This window comes from Buteo buteo, chromosome 2 (genome assembly GCF_964188355.1).
Source record: "Buteo buteo chromosome 2, bButBut1.hap1.1, whole genome shotgun sequence".
NCBI classification, from domain to species: Eukaryota; Metazoa; Chordata; class Aves; order Accipitriformes; family Accipitridae; genus Buteo; species Buteo buteo.
Genome location: NC_134172.1, coordinates 65218038 through 65235537, shown reverse-complemented (window position 1 = coordinate 65235537; position 17500 = coordinate 65218038). Strand labels below are relative to the sequence as shown.

Below are 17500 nucleotides of genomic sequence, written 5' to 3'. Positions count from 1 at the left end.
CGCCGCCCCGAGGTGCCCCAGCACCCTCCGGTGCCGGCAGCGGGGCGGGGGCGACCCAGCCGCCGGGGGGGGGGGTGGCGGAGAGCCGCCCGGCCCCGCCGCGAACAATAGCGGCCCCGGCGCGGGGCGGCGCGGAGCGGGGCGGGCCGGGGGCCGCCGCCCGCCCCCCCGCCGCCGCCGCCGCCGCCCGCCCTCTCCCCGCCCCCCGCGCCAGAGGCACCGCCGCCGCCGCAGCCGGGTCCATGCCCGCTGGAGCCCCCGCCTGCCGCCGCCCGCAGCCCCGGCATGGACGTTAGGTTTTACCCCTCCGCCCCCACCGCCGTGGGCTCCCTGCCCGGCGCCGACCCCACTTGCCTCGGGCCGCTGGATTATTATCACTGCAACAAGGTACCGGGGCGGAGGGGCTGGGTTGGGGGGGGGCGGGGGGGATGCGGGGGGGGGGGGCGGCGGCGGCGGCGCCCGGCGGGGCTGCCCGGGTGGCTCCGCTCGGCTCGTCCCGCAACTTCTCGGCGGGGGGAGGAAGGAAAGTGCCGGCGGCGCCCGGCTCCTGCGGGAGGGAATTTTGAAAGTGGTCTGGAAGCGGCGCCGGGAGAGCCGTCGGGTGCCCGGGCCGCCCCGGCCCCGGCGCGGTGGCCCGCGGGGCGAGCGGGGCTGCGGGGCGGGAGGAGCCCGGGCGCGGGCCGCTGCTCGGCGGGGCGGGCTGGAAGCGGTCGCGGCCGGGAGGGAAACGGTGCGGGGTGAGCGGCGGCTCTTTGGGGCTGTTCGTTCGTGCGTTCGTTTCGAGCGGCGGGTCTGTTTGAGATTTTCCCTACGGGAGCGTTTGGCCCGAAGCGGTGTAGGTAGGTTTGGGGGGTTTTTTTGTTGTTGTTGCGGTTGTTGTCGGGCACTTTTCTGCTGTTGGTTGTGGCGGTTTTGCACCTTCTTCGCGAGGCTGCGGAGCCGCTGGGCTGGGGTCGCTGGTACCTCCGGAGAGGGGGCTCCGGCCCCCTCCTCCGGCCCCCCCCCGCCTGCCCTCCCCCGGCGCTGGGGCTCCTGTCAAGTGCGGCAGCCAGCTCCCGGGGTTGGGGGGGGGGGGTCCCCAAGACCTACAACACGGCGAGCAAAGCTCCCTAACCTACGTTTTCCCCGCTCGCTGCAGCTGCAAGGCAAAGCACCCTGTCCTTGTAAGGGGAGGGGGGTATTTGAGAGAGCCGGGGGTGCTGTAGGAAATTTCCTTCATCCGAGAGAAGACGAAGTGACGGGGATAGATGCTGTACTTCGGGGATAAAGAGTTCTCTGCGACTATTGCCTTCCTCGCGTGTAGGTAAATAACGCCGATGTTTCGGCAACAAAGCCGTAGGAAGCAGACCCGTTTGGAGAGAGGGAGGATCACCACGATAAGCTCCGAGACATAACCCTGGCTGCGTCCTCCCGGGCCAAATTCGGGTAATTGCGTTGAAAAAAAGTTAATAAAGGGAGAAAATGCTCTCCTGCGTTGGGACTGCAGCTCAGGGTGCCTTCGGCTCATCTTGCTGTTAGGATATTTTGGGATCAAACTCTTTATAAACAAGCAGAGGGAAACCTGTGTGGCTTCCTAGATGCAGCAAATTAATCTTTATGTATCAATATATGTATTTAACTGTGCTCTGTCATTTGGGTTATTTATCTCTTTTTATTAAGTTGTAGCAAACCTAATAGTTCTCACTTATTTTGAGATGCCTGACTGCTGAAAGGAAACAAATTGATTTCTCCTGTATACCCGTACTGCTAGTTTCAAACTGTTTTGTTATCATTGCTGTTGCTCTTAAAATGCTAAATATGCTCTTAAAATACTAACGAGAGCTGGGTCACCTGGGAGCAGGTCATCCGTGCCGCTGAAACGTCAGCCCATAAAGTGGGCAAAAGCTGAAAGTCTGGGATCGTGTGAGCGTGTGCCGCTGGGAACTGCAGCAACCCTCAAATCCTGCTGGCTTTAGGAACTCAATTTTACCAAGTTGTTAGACGTGAACACGATTTAGTTTGCCTTCCAGTTTTTCATGCGGAAGCTGGGGCTCGCAGTTGTGCACGCAGTGCTGCAGACCCTTGCTGTGGGGCTGCGCGGTCCTGGCGTCCCCCCAGCAGCTCCTGTCCGAGCCTTGGGGCATCCAGGGCCCCACGTCGTCAGCTCATCCCTGGCCTGAATCCCTGAGATTAGTCCCGGATTAGGCGGTCGCAACTGATCTGCGGGTCCTTGCAGTTGTGCGGTGCTGAGGATGGGGAGGTTGGAGGAAATCACCCCTTCTGGGTCTCCAGTGAGCGCAGCCCAGGAGAATGAGTGGGTGCGTCTCAGTGCTGGGTGCTGGCCAGGGTGGATGGGACACCGGAGAGGAGCACCCCAGGTACTGACCACTGCCACCAGATGCTGCTGTTGTCACTGCTACGGAGGATCTTAAGGCAGCAGGAGGAAGAAAGGAAGTGACTTACCCTTTTCTGATATTCAGGGCTTGGGTTTCTTTTTTTTTTTTCCTCTTTTCTGTGTTATCAAATGTCATTTGCTTATGCACAGCGGTACACGTTTGTCTGTGGGATGAGGCTGCTGGAATGAAGCCAGAGATGAAATGGGTTGACTTTGTTTTCCCGGCCAAATGTGGTTGTAACAGCCGTAACTTCAGCATCAAAACGTGGCCCAGTGCGGAGCGGGCAGAGGTATCACCTGCTGCCTTTGCTTAGGAGAACTTCTCCAGCCGGTGTGGGGTGGCATACAGCTGAGGATCGCCACTGGCACGCTATTATCTTGTGCTCGCTATGGAGAGTGCTGTCTGAGTGCAGCCGCTTCTTGGAGCCACATGGGACCCTCCGGGAAACTCCAAAAGCTCACACTGGTCCCAACTCCATCCCTCCTGTCTGGTGCTGGTGGCTCAACCTATAGCCCAGCTAAGACAGTGTCTGCCTCAAAACATTTTCACTTTAAAAAGCTACAGACCAGGATAGGGTGAACTAGAAAAATCAGTTCTCCCACTATTGCACGCAGGTATCCTGGATGAAATTAATCTCTAGGAAGAACCTGGGCAAGGAGCACTTATAAGCTCTTTGCTGTCCTCCTGCTTTGCTGAGTTTATGGAGGGGCTTTAAAGCCCTTCGATTTAAAGGGCTTGTTTTGTTCAGGTTTGGCTTTTTTTTTTTTCCCCAAAGGTCTGCTTTGTTTATTTATTTATTTAGGGAGGAGGCAGAGAAGCCAGGAAAGAGTGTGCCCTGTCACTGTGTATAAATAACTTGCTGAGAGCACAGCAGAGCTCTGCCCGTGCGCCCGCTGCCAGTGAGCTTGCCGGGTAGATGTGCTTTAGCCCAAAGCATCCTGAAATGTTAATGTAATTGTTTTGTGCACTTGCTGAACATGATATTGTTACTGTGAGGTCTCCGATCTTGCCTTGTGTGCTGCAGTAAGCCACAATTTCTCTTTGCAGCTACAGAGATCCCTATTGCATATCAGCATTTCCATTTTTAAAAGGACAAGGGATGTTTAGAGGGATAATGAAATGAGAGTGTATGTTCAGCCGAGGGCCCCCCAGAAGGGGGGCATTTGCACCCTTCCTTTAACTGCTTGTGGAACATCCCTGTTCTCCCTCAAAGGGCTGGCCACTGGGAGGGACCATTGCAGGGGAGCGAGGGACTGGACACCCATGGGTGGAGAACAGGGTCCCTCATGCCCCGGCAGGCAGGGTGAGAAGGAGCCTTCCCCTCTGCTAACTGTGTTTGGCGAGGAGTTTTTATGCATTGGGCATGCTGGTGGCATTGAAGCAGGGGAAAATGGCCTTCCCCAGGTAAACCAGTCCCCATCATGGGTGATCCCGCATGGAACAGCTTGCCATGGCAGCTGGGAAACGGAGCCAATCCCAAACTTCCCGGTGCCCAGGAGCTGCCGCTCGCAGCCTGGACTACTGATGCTCCTTGGCAGGAATTTTGGGGTTGCACTGGGCTTGGCCCAAGGTGCAGGGGTGATAAGGAGGGACACCTTCCTGGAGCCACCTGAAAGCGTCCCTAAGGGCATGCTGCAACAAGCATTTCCCGTGTCGGGGTGCTAGTGCCTCGTCTCCTTCCCATGGGCCGGATCCAGGACCTGCTCCGTCGTTGGGACTACACAGAAGAAACACCTCTTGTGCATTAGGTTGTGTCTGTACGGCAGCTGTGAGGGGCTGGGGAGGTTCAGCTGACAGTGGTACCGTCTCTGCAAGGAGCCCTCGTCCAACTGTGACCCCCACCTCTGTTGCCGGCCACCTGAGCCCCGCTGAAGGGAGCACCTACCTCCATTTAGGATTCCTCTTTTAAATCTGGGTCTAAAGCCACTTTTTCTGTCCTCTCTGGCCTTTTCCCTGGGACATTGGTACCTGCTGCAGACCCTCCTCCTGCTCACTTGCTGGGGAAGCGAAGGTTTCACGGTGCCTTGCTGCTGCCTGGGTGTTGTGGTGGTGTTACGAGGCTGAGGCAGCATGTTCCTGCACCACGTAAGGGGACTGTTGGTCTGTGGTAGGGTATTTTCACGTCCCTCCAGTTGCTTCATGAAAATGTGGGGATTCTTCCCACTTAAACTCTAGTGAGAGTCTTTGCATCTGTATTTTGCAATAAGTAAACCACGGGAAAAAAACATACAGTTTAGTAACACAGGGGCTTGTTCTGCTCTTAGCAGAGCTTTATGCTGGCTGATATACCAGCATAGAAGGATTTTCCCAGATCTTAAATTGTGTGGGTCCACAAAGTACAGGAGGGAGTTTTTGCTTCTTAGCCCAGGCAAAATTGCTTTTGCAAGGGAGGCATACAATAGGAATCCTGCCTGAGTACAGTACCGCATGCTCTTTCATGCAGCGTTTGCAGTGATGCTGTGCTGTGATGCACGAGGAGTCATCCTGCTCCTTACTCCCTAGGGGCAACTTTGGGGAGTGAATTAACATCTCTCTATTCTTCCTGTGGAAATAAATTTAAATATAAATTCTTCTTGGTTCTTTCTGGTGTTTTGATGATCAGACTTGGTTAGCACGATGCCTAATTTCCACTTAGGGCAATGATTGATGGGGAGGGGGAGGAAGACCCAGCCTGGGAATACCTCATCCTTGCATAGCAAGCACGCTGCTGTGACACCAGGAGTGCTTGTGGTCCTTGGGAACCTCCAGCATCTCTGGCAGTTAATGGGAGACACGTGCTGGGGAGCCCTATTAACCCTGTAGCATTTCTGTAGGACTCAACAGCACCATCAAAACCTGTCCCAAATCTTTCTAATAGGGCTCTGTGGCTTTGCATCTCCAAACCCACCCTGCGTCTTGCCTTTTAGGCTGATAAATTGACAAAAACTATTTTGCCAATACACCATCATAAATTATGGATAATTAAAATCTACTAGTCATGAGATGGGTATTAATCTGCAACCAATGCTCTCTTCTTCTTTTAAGAACCCTTCAGAAATGGGATCTGAGCTGCTGGTATGAGCCCAGGTCGATGTAGCAAATGCATTTCTGTGGAACATTCTGTTTTGTTTTGACTTTTACCATAAATTGTATGTTGCAGTGATAAACATGGTCCCTTTTTCATCGTTCCAGAACTGCTTTGCCATTCTGGAAGATAAAATATATTCTTTTCCTTTCTACTTTCTAAGCCAACTCTGTTTTGAAGTAGCATAAATCTTTCTTTGGAGATGGGGGATTTTGGATGGAGAACAAAGTCCAGCAAATTTTTAATTTGGGGCCCATTTTCTTCTCATTTGGCAGGCAGCTCCTGTTGATTTGCAAATGTGGATTATTTTTTTTTTTAGGCTCCGAATATGGGCAATGGCTTCCTCTGAAAAGTGTTTGAGCTATTCAGTGGGACAACCCTGTGTTCTCTAGAGCGATCTTTGACGGGTTGCATGGCAGAAAGCATTTGAAGCTCCATTTTGCCTTGGGCTTTAAGTCAGGGATTGGGAGCTAAATAATGAACGTCCATCAGTTCATAGAAATTGTTGTTCTCTCTGTATGCGCAGAGGGATGGCTTTAATCTGGTTGGGTTTGGAACAATGGGAGATATCTTGAAGACTGGTCTGACTTGTATATAACAACGTGTTTGTTGGGGTCTGATCCGTGAAAGTTCCTGTAGCACAGGAGGCATCAAGAGACCAAAAGTTCAGGATCAAAATCTTGCAAGTTCCTCTGATTTATTTATGATGCTTCAAATCAATTATAACCATTGTCCCCTAAATCAGTGGTCCAAAGCCTATTGCCTGTTACACCGCCATAACCACGGGGTAAATCCGTGAACAGCTCCGGACTTACATCTCTGAGCTTGCAATGGGCACCGGGATCAGTTTTTGCATCCATAATGGAGAAAACATTCTGTTGATAGATTGTATTTTGCTTGTAGCAGACCAGAGCATGCTATAGCTTGCATAGTGCCTGGGTGCTGCTGGCTCCGGAGCAGTGGGGAGAGCACCTGTAACCCTTGCAGAGCTCTTTCAGGGCCCTGCTTTTGCTAGTTGTAAGAATGGGTGCTGCCGCCTCCTTCCCTGGGGGTTGTTGCCACTGTCATCGTATTTCTGCAGTATTTGAAGAAAAATCTCTATTTTCATTCTGCCTTCATTTTGCATCTCTCCACTGCTGGATGCAAGGAGCAGGAGGTGAGGACTGGCCGAGCAGGAGCGTGCTGTGGTGGGGGAGCATCATCCCCTCTAGGTGCACAATGCTTCCCTATTACCTTTGTGCTCATCTGTTTTTTTACAAAATGAGCTCTAAATGCTTTTACCATAAGTTGCGTTATATCTTTCAGTATAAATGAAGCATATAATTGTGTTTTCCTAACAGCTCTACATTAAAAATAAGTTATTGTGCTGCTAATGTGTTTTCCTTGACAATTTTCCATCCAGTGAGTGCAAGGCTTCTGTCTGAAGCTGTTGTGTACCACCTTCTCTACCTCTTCTTTACATTTTATTCAGCATTTCTAAAGTCGGGGTAAAGTGTTAGCGTGATTCCAGCTTTGATACCATTATCTCCTAATTGGAGGTTTGAACTCTAACGTTCCACCTTTGTGATTTTACACACACATTTTCATATAATTAAAGCTTATACTTGGGGATGCACAGTTCAGCTGCAGCGGGAAGAACTTATTGAAATAAGTGCTAATCAAACTTTTTTAAGTGATTGAAAATAGTGTTACATTGCCTGGTTTTGCACTTATATGACCAGATTTAAATATTTTAATCATCTGCATCCCCCCCCCCCTTTCTATTGTTTCCCTCTGGTGGTTTTGTTCTGATGGATGCCATTTCTTCTTTGAAAAATGGCATTGGCTGCTGCGTCGCCTGCAGGCGAAATGTTTGCATTATGCCACAGAATATCTCTCCTCCGCCGTAATCTTTTGCATAGATTGGTTGACCTCTGCAGATATAACTAAGTCTCTTCCTGATGACTGTGTGATTTCGGTTCAACTCTGTGGTGAATGTAACTGTTAGGTAAGTGTTAAATTAGGGCCCTGGACCAGTAATCGTTATTATGGAAAGATTATTTGAGCATCAGTTTATGCTGGTTGCTGCATATGGCTTGTGAGGAACCTTATCTGCAGAAATCAGGTGACTCTTGGTCTGAGGCAGTTTCTTGACCTCTAATTATAGCCTGGGCACAGGAGGCTGGATTGCATGAGTGTTTAAAATGTAGCTATTTTAATTTTTTTTTCCTGTTGGTTTAAGGACCCAGCCTCTTGCTCTCATGGTGCTTTTTTTTTTGCCTTTTTTTTTTTTCTTTTTCTTCTGTGTTTCTAAGGATCTCATAACTTAGCAGGAGCTAGAAAAGGGGATGGCAGTATGGGGACCTATTCCCATGTGAGGTGGTTGATAAAACTTGCTGTGGCTCTGCCCTGAGCCTCTCCTCCCCACTCCTGATGTGCCTCTTCGTTTCCATGCGGCTGAAACCACCAACCCTGCGGAGAAGGGCTGGGGCAGCCCCTGCTCCAAAATGGGCAGCCCTGGCACCATGGTGCTCAGGGGAGATGGATGGAGGAGCGAGCACCGGGCGTGCTGGCACATGCCACCCTCACCTCTGGTGACGTGCCACCGTCCTCTCTGTCACCCTGGTTGTATTTTCACCCAGGACCAGGCTGCCTGTGCCCCTTGGATCCTGTTCCAACTTGGCGGCAGTGAGGAGCTTTTTTTTTAAAATCAGATTAGCTGGATCACATTAGCAGGTTTTCCTCGCCACAAAACGTACCGATGACTCAGAGTTTCCATTCCCGTCTGGACTTGTCAGGGAGGCTCCGTCCCCTTTCTCCCCGGCTGTCTGTGCGCCACGCTCCTCTTCTCCTCCCCGTTCCACTTTAGAAGAAAACCATCATCTTCATCTTCATCTCCTTCTGCTTGCAGGGTGGAGACTGTGCTTGCCTGCGGTCAGGGTTGAGAAATAAGGGCTGTGTTGTGGCTCTGCCATTTATCCTCTGCATGAACTGGCCTAGGTCTCTGTCTCCAGAAGCAGCGGGTCATTTCGGGGTACCCCAGGCATGTGGGGTTATTTTTACAAAGAACTGGAGCTATCTTGAGTGCTGAGCATCCATTGCACAAGACCCAGGTCCCTAGAGAGGTGCAAGCAGAGCCTGGGACACCCCAAAAGGCTTCCCTCTTCCAAAGACATGGATCTCCACCTATGGAAGAGTTTCACCTTTCCAGTCTGATTTACCCAGTAGTTTATTCCCTGAGCACCTCCTCCCCCTCCCTGGGAAGGTGGTAGAGCTGTAGGCTCATTAGGAGTTATTAAGCCTTTTGAAAACCCTCATATGCAAGAGTTTTAATGTGAAGGGTGACCGTGTGTAGGGGAGGAGATGGGGCAGGTGGTGGTCACAGAGAACTTGGCCTCACGTGGTGCTGGTCTCACACCAGCTTGCTGTCCATGTGGGGAACTGGTGGACCTCAGTCCTGTTCCAACAGCGCGCAGGCTGAGCTCCCTTCTCCCCCAAAAGCTGATCTCTGGGTCAGTGATGAGCTGGGTCATTCCACCTCTACCGTCACCTTTCCTTTACACCATGGGGAAGATGCTGCCAGGGGCCCAGGGACCTTGGGGGTGCTGCAGCCAGGGGGAGGACAACGTGGGCTGCCGAAGGTTGGCTTATCCAAGTCCAGCGCTGCTGTACCCGCAGAGGTGTTTGTGGGCTTTGGGTCTCCCAGGCTGATGCTGCTTGCTAGCTCTGAATTAAAAGACTTTTTGTTTCAGCGCTTACAGCTACTGAACCCTAAAAATAAAGGTACATTTTTTTCTCTGTGAAAAAATAACTGTTTAGATCCATTCCATGTTTCTCATTTTTCATGGGTGCTTCTTTGAACTGTGGGTTTTTATATGGTGAGCCATCTCAGCACAGCGTGCCTGCCGTGGAAGAATGATGTATTTTTAGGGAATTAGATTTCTAGTCCCTGGTGTCAGAAGAGGGACAGTGTGCCCTGGAGTCATTAGCAAAAAGGAAAGCAACATCGACAGTGTGGAAATTAAATTTATGAAAACTTTAGAGGAAGTTTTGTATGGAAACACTTAATTGAATTATCTTGGTTTGTCTCAGTTTATGCAATGGGCACAAAAAAGCGTCTGGATATCATCATCTGAAGAAAAAGCAGCAATACTGGGCGGGGGGGGGGACGGGACGACATGAACCACAGAAGCTGGGGCTTGTTGTAGCACTGGGAAATGTGTGTTCCCCCTGATAGGATCCTGCTCTGTTTCTCTGTGTAAAACCCAGGGAGGCAACTTTTCCCCTGATGCGTTATCTTGTCTTTAAATAGCATTCAAAGGAGAAGAAGAATGTGCTGTTAAAAAATATCAAACTTTTGGGAACGGCTGGCAGACTTTACCACTGATAAGCATTGTTGATTGAAGATCAAACAGCCCTTGAAAGCAGAAGAAAAACCTTCCAACAAGCACCATGGATCTAACCCTGCAGCCAGACAGTGAGGTCACGGCAGGCTTCACTCTGTATATTTAGGAACCTGCACTGGAATTACGGTCTGGTCTCCTCTACCCCAGACAGTTGTTGGCGACATGGTGGTTTTAAACCTGATAAATCTCTTAAAGCTGAGAACAACATTTATTAGATGCCAAGAAAACCAGAGTCATGTTTTCATTATTAGGTGGTAGGTTTGGTGTCCCTCCCCCCACTGAAGATAAAGAGTCTCTGCCTAGGAGGAAAGACTGCAGGTCATAAAGTGAACTGAAGACTAGTGGCATGTGTTTTTTAATTAATTGACAACCTGCATTTCTGTGTCAAGGTGGCATATTAATTGTGGGTGGCCATCTGTTTGCAAACCAGATAGTTCTGTTGTGGCTGTGCCAAACGGTACATGCGGAGTATTTAACTGTTTGATTTAAATCAGACCAGAGTGTAGGTTTTATGAAAACTATATTAAATCAGTTTTTCCACTTAAGAGTTGGGCTTTGAAAAGGGGAAAAAATATTACTGAAATGATCTTTTTAGCTTCATAAACTTGCAGCCCTTTGAGTAAGGTGGTTGGCATGTGGTGACCTTCTTCTGGGGGAGGCCAAACCCTGGTGGGAATAACAGCATGTAACTTCAGTCATCTGTGGAAGTGGGGTACCAGATTTGTATGAGAGTGCAAATGAAACAAATACACGTTTAAAATCATAAAATAGCTTAGGCTGGAAGGGACCTCCGGAAGTGTATTTAAAATAATTCCAATAGCACCTTCTGGGATTAAGATGGCAGGAGAGAAAAATATCAATATACAGCCTGCACCAACTACGAGCCGTGGATTTTCTGCTCTGATACAGTGAGAGTCTCAGTGGTGATGGCTGCAATCAAATGCTAAATAGGAAGTTTGTAATAAAAAGGGTTTTAGTTAGAATTAATAAAATGTGAAATGCCTCATTCCTTGGAAAACATGCGGTATTGACTGAGATTTAGAAACACATCCTGTAGGAGCACGAATACAGATTGCAGGCTCCAGAGCTGGCTCCAGCATCCTTTCCCTGCATGTGTTACTATTCCTGTTAGACTGCAGGGCTTCATTTATTTTATTTTTTTGGCTGGAAAGGTCATAGTGTGCAAGTTTGAGAGGAAATTAGTGAAGAGCTGGAAAGAAGGGCAGCCTCGTACAAAATTATCATCTGTTTCTCCCAGTCTTGCACCTTGCCATGCCTTGCGTGGCAGCGGGATGCCACCCCGCACGTGCGACTTCCCTGCTCTGAGGCTGTGGGCTGTGCTGGAGTCACATGAAGTCCCTTTGTAATATTCCTGTGATGTCCAGTTGGACTGAAAACTGTTCTCATTTTGGTGTTGACAGTATCTAAGGGCTAACTTCCTGAATGTGGGGTGCTGCATGCTAAACCTGTGTGATAGAGAAGAACAAGTGTAACTCTGGGTCCTCTGTAAGCTCCCAGAGCAGAGACCGAGTACTGAATTTCGGGGGATATAGGCAGGACCTAAATGTAAAGATGAGGTAGTCATTAGCAAAATAGGATCTTTGTATCACAGGGAAATCCAAGTTTATCATGGAAACTTTTCTGATTTGGACTGAGTTTGATTAATTTTAAGTCCTGCTATCCAGAGCTGTTCTCCACGAGCTGTATGTGAAGCCATAGATGCAGTTCCCATTTGTGGGCAAGCACTGCTCTAAGTTAATTGGCTGGGAAATGTGGATTTCAACATTCTCGTCTTGTGGAATTGTCTTACGATGTTCTGAAGCTCGGCCGGGGCTTCTCCTTTGCCCCCAGAGCTGTAAATCTTGGGTAGCTCAGCGGCGGGCAGAGCATGCTTCTGGATCTGGGGCTTTAGCTTATGTCACTGTCATCGTGCCATGAGCATGGGGATGGTGCCAGCTTGGAAGTGATCCTCTGCTTGGCAAAAAAAGGTCTCGAGAGCAGGCTGCCTCCTTGCTTAGCTCAGTTATAGTAGGAAGGCTGCGGGACCCAGAAGTTTCTGAAGACCTGGTGTGGCTCTTCCCATCACTAGGTCACCAGGCCAGAGTGCCAAGGGACCAGACATCCTCAGATGCTGTGAAACAGGGCTGCTCGTTGCCATCCTGCTCTCTGAGCATGGCTGTGTGCATCGCGGCTGCTCCCAGCGGCAGTGTGGGATGTACAGCAGGACAGGGGCTAGCTGGGCCACCTGAAACTGGTGGCCTCATCCCTTTGGCTGGAGCTGGAGCCACTAGAGAGACCAAGAGGGAGGTCCAGCCTTTGGGGGTTTCTGCTGTATTTGTTTGGGGATAAACAAAACCTCCAGTACTGCTAACCCAGCAACGTCCAGGCTGAATTGACTTAAAAGTTACGATGTGAAGTTTGCAGGATTGAATGTTTCCGAGCGCAATGCCTGCCACTGTCGGTACTTTGCCTGATGCAGTGGAGCCAGGCTCCGCAGGGCTGGTTAGCCAACGCCATCGGTGCTTTGGGTCCCTGCCCGGGCGTCGCTGAGCTCTGCAATTAGCGTCCGCGGGGCCGGAGGCTGCTCAGCGGGAGCTGCTCAGACCTCACAGCTTGGAGCCCTGTGCAAGACTGCTTTCCCGTTGCTGTGTTTAAGTGGCACAAGCTTGACTGGAGTGCCTTAATAAAGCAGAAAGTTTAGTCCGACAAGGGTGGGAAGGAGGTGAAAGAGGAAAGTGTAATTCCCTGCTCATCTCGGCTGCAGTTTCAGGTTTCATTTCCCCTTGAGGAGGTTTCCCCTATTCCTCCCTGCTGTCCAAGTGTTGCTTCTGTTGTGTTTGTTATTTATTTTCTTTTTAGCCTGGGGGCTGCTGCGAGAGGTGTCTCTTTGCTCTGCCGGCTGTTCCTGATGCTTCGTTTTCCTTGCTAATACCAATTGTTTCTGCCAAAATCATTTGGTGGTGTTATGTAAACCTAGAATCACACGCTAACGCTCTAATCCGGGGGCTCCTAAACACGCTGGATTGGATTCACCCCCGCATTGACTCTGCTGCTGTCAGGCATGTTGTGCCAGGGGTCCCCTTGGCTCAGCAGCCACCGGGGGTGGGATGACACTGGTCATGACACCCACAGCCGTCTGAGCCAATATCGCCGCTGTTGCTGGTAGTTTTAGCGGGAGGCATGAAAACACCCTGGAAGTCACTCACGGCTAGGATTTAAACTGTTTGTAGAGCATGATACCTGCACAGCAAAGCTTGGGTTTTTGGCACCGGGGTCTGTGTTTCTGCTGTTGGGTTTGCAGCAGCGTTGGTGGATGTGGTTCTGTGCTAGCACCAACAACTGGCTTGCTGCATCTCCGCCCCATCACTGCCCAATGTCCAGGGCAAAGCCTGCCTGTGCAGTCCCCATGCTTGCTGGCAGCCAGCTGATGGGATTTGAACTCCCGGAGCATCTTCATGGAGATCCCGTGCTCCTGCAAAGGCTGCTGGATGGGCATCTCTTCCCCTATGCCAAATAGCCTGGGCCCTCCTCTGAAGCATGCACGCTCTCTTGGTGGCAACCGGTTGTTTAGCTGGAAAGTGATATTAGCAAAGATCTTAATGACTTTCCAAGTGCTGCTTAATGTGACTTGGCAACCAGAATTTAAAAAAAAAAAAAAAAAAAGAAGAAGATATTCACCGTTGCTGTGTGCCCAACCTCTTCCCCATATACTCCACTGTTTTTTCAGAGATTAAAAAGAGATTAAATCCTGCTGAGCTGGCAGGTGATGCTGATGAATGTTTGGAGGGGATTAGGGTAAATCCATTCCTCCTTCTGATTTAGCTCAAGATTTGAATTCATTGATAAAATTTGCCCAGGTTACATCTCTGAAACCTCCTCTGAGCTTGTGAATCTGCAGAGGTGTAAATGAAGGCAGAACTTGTTTCTGGAGCAGAAAGGCTAATGAATTAACCTTTATAAGGTTGAGGAATTCTTAAGATACCTGTACATCTATTCCTGTTGCAGTGTCCAATTAATCCGCACTGCCACAGAATTAAAGGGTGCCTGGGCTGGCTCCTTGGCTGGGGGAACTGGCCTGATGCTGCTGCTGTGCACGGACCTGCAACAACTGACCTGCATGGGCAGGATGCCATGTTCATGTGTCCCTTGATTTTCAACTAAAAAAATGCCATCTCTCAAACTAGGAATGAAGTGGAATGGGTGCAGCTATGCATTGGGGTTCAGGGGCTAGATCCAGCCAAAACTATGTTGGTGTCCTGGCCGCTGTTTTTCTTCTGTGGTGGTGTTGCAGCAGGACTGGAGGTTAAAGACGATGTTCTTCGCAGCCTCCAGCAGCTGTTGGACCTTCTAGTATATCTGCATGCATCCTACAGCACAAGCACAGTGATGGTGGGATTCCAGAGCGTGCCCTTATAAGGTGCCCCAGCATCAAAAAGGTTGTCTTCAGAGGAGCACCGAGACCTGCAGTGTTGCCATTTGGGCTGAGGACCAGTTCTGAGACTCACACCAGCAATGTGTAGTGCCCTGTGCTGGGCATCCTGCTGGGGCTGCAGGAGAGAGCACGGCTCTGCAGCAATTCCAAGGATATATTCAGCACAAGGCTCAGCAACAGCACCGAGCAACTGTCCTGGTGGTGGGAGAAATGATAATAGTCTTCGCTACTTCTTCTCTGTGTTGTACATAGTCAAATTAAGTTCTTGAGGATCAAAAAGACCTGCTTGGGAGCGCAGGGGGTGCAGTGGTGGAGCCTGCACCCTGGAAGAGCTTTATAAAGTAGGGCAGTGCACAGCAGGGTATGTGCTGCTGGAGATCTGCACTGCTCCTGGCATCCACGGGAGATGAGGAGGCAGAGAGAGGGAAAAGCTTTGTGCAAAGTGACCTTGGCATTTCTGGCTTTTGGAGAAGAGCTCGCACTTGCAGCCCTGTTTGGAGCCCTTACCCTGGGAGTGCTCATGCAAGGGGGCTGTAGAGTGGCTTGGCCATCTCGGGATTTCATACCACCTGCAAACCCATGCCCACCTTGGTCCTGAATTTCCCTGCAAAGAAATAACCACCAGAGTAGTAACAGTGGCAGCTTTGGGATGCTTCAGAGAAGGTGAGCCTGTAAGCAGCAGGTGTCTTCACGCTGCTTAGCAAAGCTGACATTTAAAAATCACCTGGATGCATGTAAAGTTGCATACAGACCTTTTTGACCAAGGAGATCAAACATGCTCATGCAAAGCCTGTCTTGGAAGCCTGAGGAACCTCAGAGCGTGGCGGACCCAACATACAAATATCACAGTAATCGCTCGATAACTTTGTGGTAACTCTGGAGGTGCAAGAGACAGCTGGCTTGTGCCTGATGTGTCTGCTCACTTCAAAGCCCGTTAGGCTGCAGCTGCTAAGGGAATCCACTGAAATTTGGCTGCTGCTACGGAGCTCTGCTCTATGTAATTTGAGGACTTGTGTATCTTGTGAAAGGGAGTGCTGTTAATGCTAGTGCAGGCCAGGTGCACTTACCCTGAGTGTGATCTGAAGTTCCAGGCTCCGTCAGAGATGGTCTGAACAAGTAGTATCATGGCATGGAGGATACAAGGATCAGGCTTGCTCCCTGTGGAGCAAATCTGTTTGCTTCCTCTCAGTTGCTTTGGATTTATATGGCTATAGCAGCAAACACAGACCCCTCCCGATCATTATAGATGCTGGTGGGATGGGTAGGAAAAATGAAGCCCAGTGGTAAGTCACAGACAACTAGGAATACTTTCAAGAACGTAATACTTGGGAATAATTTAGAAATAACTTTTTTTTCCAGTGGGTTATTGGAATATACACTTTTCTAGAAAGTAGGGGGAAAGAGAATTTGAAATTAAATATGTTATTAAATAGAGCTTTCTTAACTGTCATTAAGCAAGAGGATTTTCAGGAAAGTGTTTTCCAGTTTCTTTATCGTTTTGCTGCACAAGCTGGTGTTTGCCAATAAGTGTGTCTCCTTCAAGAAGAGCAAAAAATAAAGTTAAATTCACCATATGGTGGTGGAGAACATTTGGTATTCATTTTTTGTGATGATGGTAGTTTGTTTAAAATAAAGTTACCTTTGTATTTGCTTAGTTTAACTCTAAACAGGAAAATAATGGCTGTTGTAATGCCTCTATTAGAGGAACACTGTTTTAAAGTACTTTGGGCTTACATTAGTTGAGTGCAAAATGAATTCTTTCTCCGGAGCAAATAAACCCTGGTGGGGCTGAGTGCTGGGAGCTGACAGCTTGATGTGGGGATGTGCACTGCAGACAGGTCTCTGGGGGCTGGTTCTTGATGTAATTCTTCATGCTCCTTCTCTTCCCTCCTCATTTCACTCACCTCAATGAAGCAGCATCTCGCCCCAGCAAATTGGTTAAAGCACTTATATCTGAAACTGGAAGGCACTGGGCAGTGCATGGGGGTGGGGGGGTAGCAGCAGTGCTAACCAGAGGTGGAGGGAACCAAGAAAGTTTAAATGTTTTAAATGTAACCTCCCCATATGTCAGCACATGAGTAAATAGACTTTGGTGAAATATCTTTTGTTTTCTTATCTGAACACCAACTTACACCTGCGATTTGGGGATTTTCTTTTTTTGTTTGTTTTTTCCTAACTATACCCAAGTCTGACAGCATGTGATGGGATGCAGTAGGAAAGTGCTCGCTCCTGATGCTCTGTGCGTGTCAGTAATTGTATAAGATAGCTCTTGGGTGTGCAAGGTGGCTTGCACAAACAGCGGCCTGTCTCAGCGCAAAAGGCTTCTGTGCACCCAAGTCCAAGCCACATCCCAGAGCCAGGTCACCAGAACTGCAGATGCGTACATAGAAAGTGAGCGGAGACCTCTGAGAGCTTGGCACAGGTTGGTTTTCCAGCAGTGTCCAATGATGTAATACAGCAAATATTAGGAAAACAACATCTGGTAGCTCTGCTGTCTACATGCACATTGCAAACAATTTTTCAGACTGGTGTAAGTGCTCACTTTAGTCACTTAACAGTGTGGTAAGAGACTCATGCAGTCAAGGCCACCTGCTTGCCTTGCCTCTTTTCCTTTCACATGAAATAATGAGGACATTTTTTTGTTTCCAATGCAATAAGTGACACTTTAAAAGTAGCTAAATGCATTAGAAAGAGAAGTCAAGATCTCTTTGTGCAAAGGTGTCAACGTTTTTATTTTAAGCTTAATGTTGCAGTTAGCTCATTATCTCTGAATTGTAAAACACAGGTGGGGATGACTTGGATATCCTGCTGAAGGGATTAACTCCCGACTGTGGACAGGAGGTAGTTTTTGTGAAGGGTTGCTCATGATGTGCTGATGGTGCAGGTCTGGGCTCTGGAGCTCTGGTTCTGCAGCCTCCCCAGGGACGCAGGTTTCCCGTGTTGGATGTGGCAATGCCCCTTCTCTGTCCAAAAGTGAAACGGACCTCGTAGCTGGTGTGAAGCCATGAAACTACAGGTGATAAAAGTGCTGTTCAAGCTCCAGCCCTTGTGTATGTGGTAAGGATGTGCCCAGAGGATGCAAACCTCCCTGACTGCATTGCGGGCAAGTGCATAGTAGTGGCAGTGGAGGGTACCAGCTCTGCATGAGCAGAGGGGACAGACAAGCTCTGCTGGCTTGCTTTGTGGCTAATGTGGGTGCAAGGCTTTGTTTAAGCTTTGGAGATCGCAAAAATTGGATTTGGGT

General features: G+C 49.5%; 1 protein-coding gene across 2 annotated transcripts in view; it reads left to right on the top strand.

Annotated features, from left to right (window-relative positions):
* Positions 1-225: 225 nt before the first annotated feature.
* TOX2 (TOX high mobility group box family member 2) overlaps positions 226-17500 on the top strand; it is a 157760-nt gene continuing 140485 nt past the window's right edge. For both annotated transcript variants that reach the window (XM_075022544.1, XM_075022543.1), the window contains exon 1: positions 226-387. In XM_075022544.1, the coding sequence (XP_074878645.1) occupies positions 286-387 (102 nt within the window). In that variant the 5' untranslated portion in view covers positions 226-285. The remainder of the gene's footprint in view (positions 388-17500) is intronic.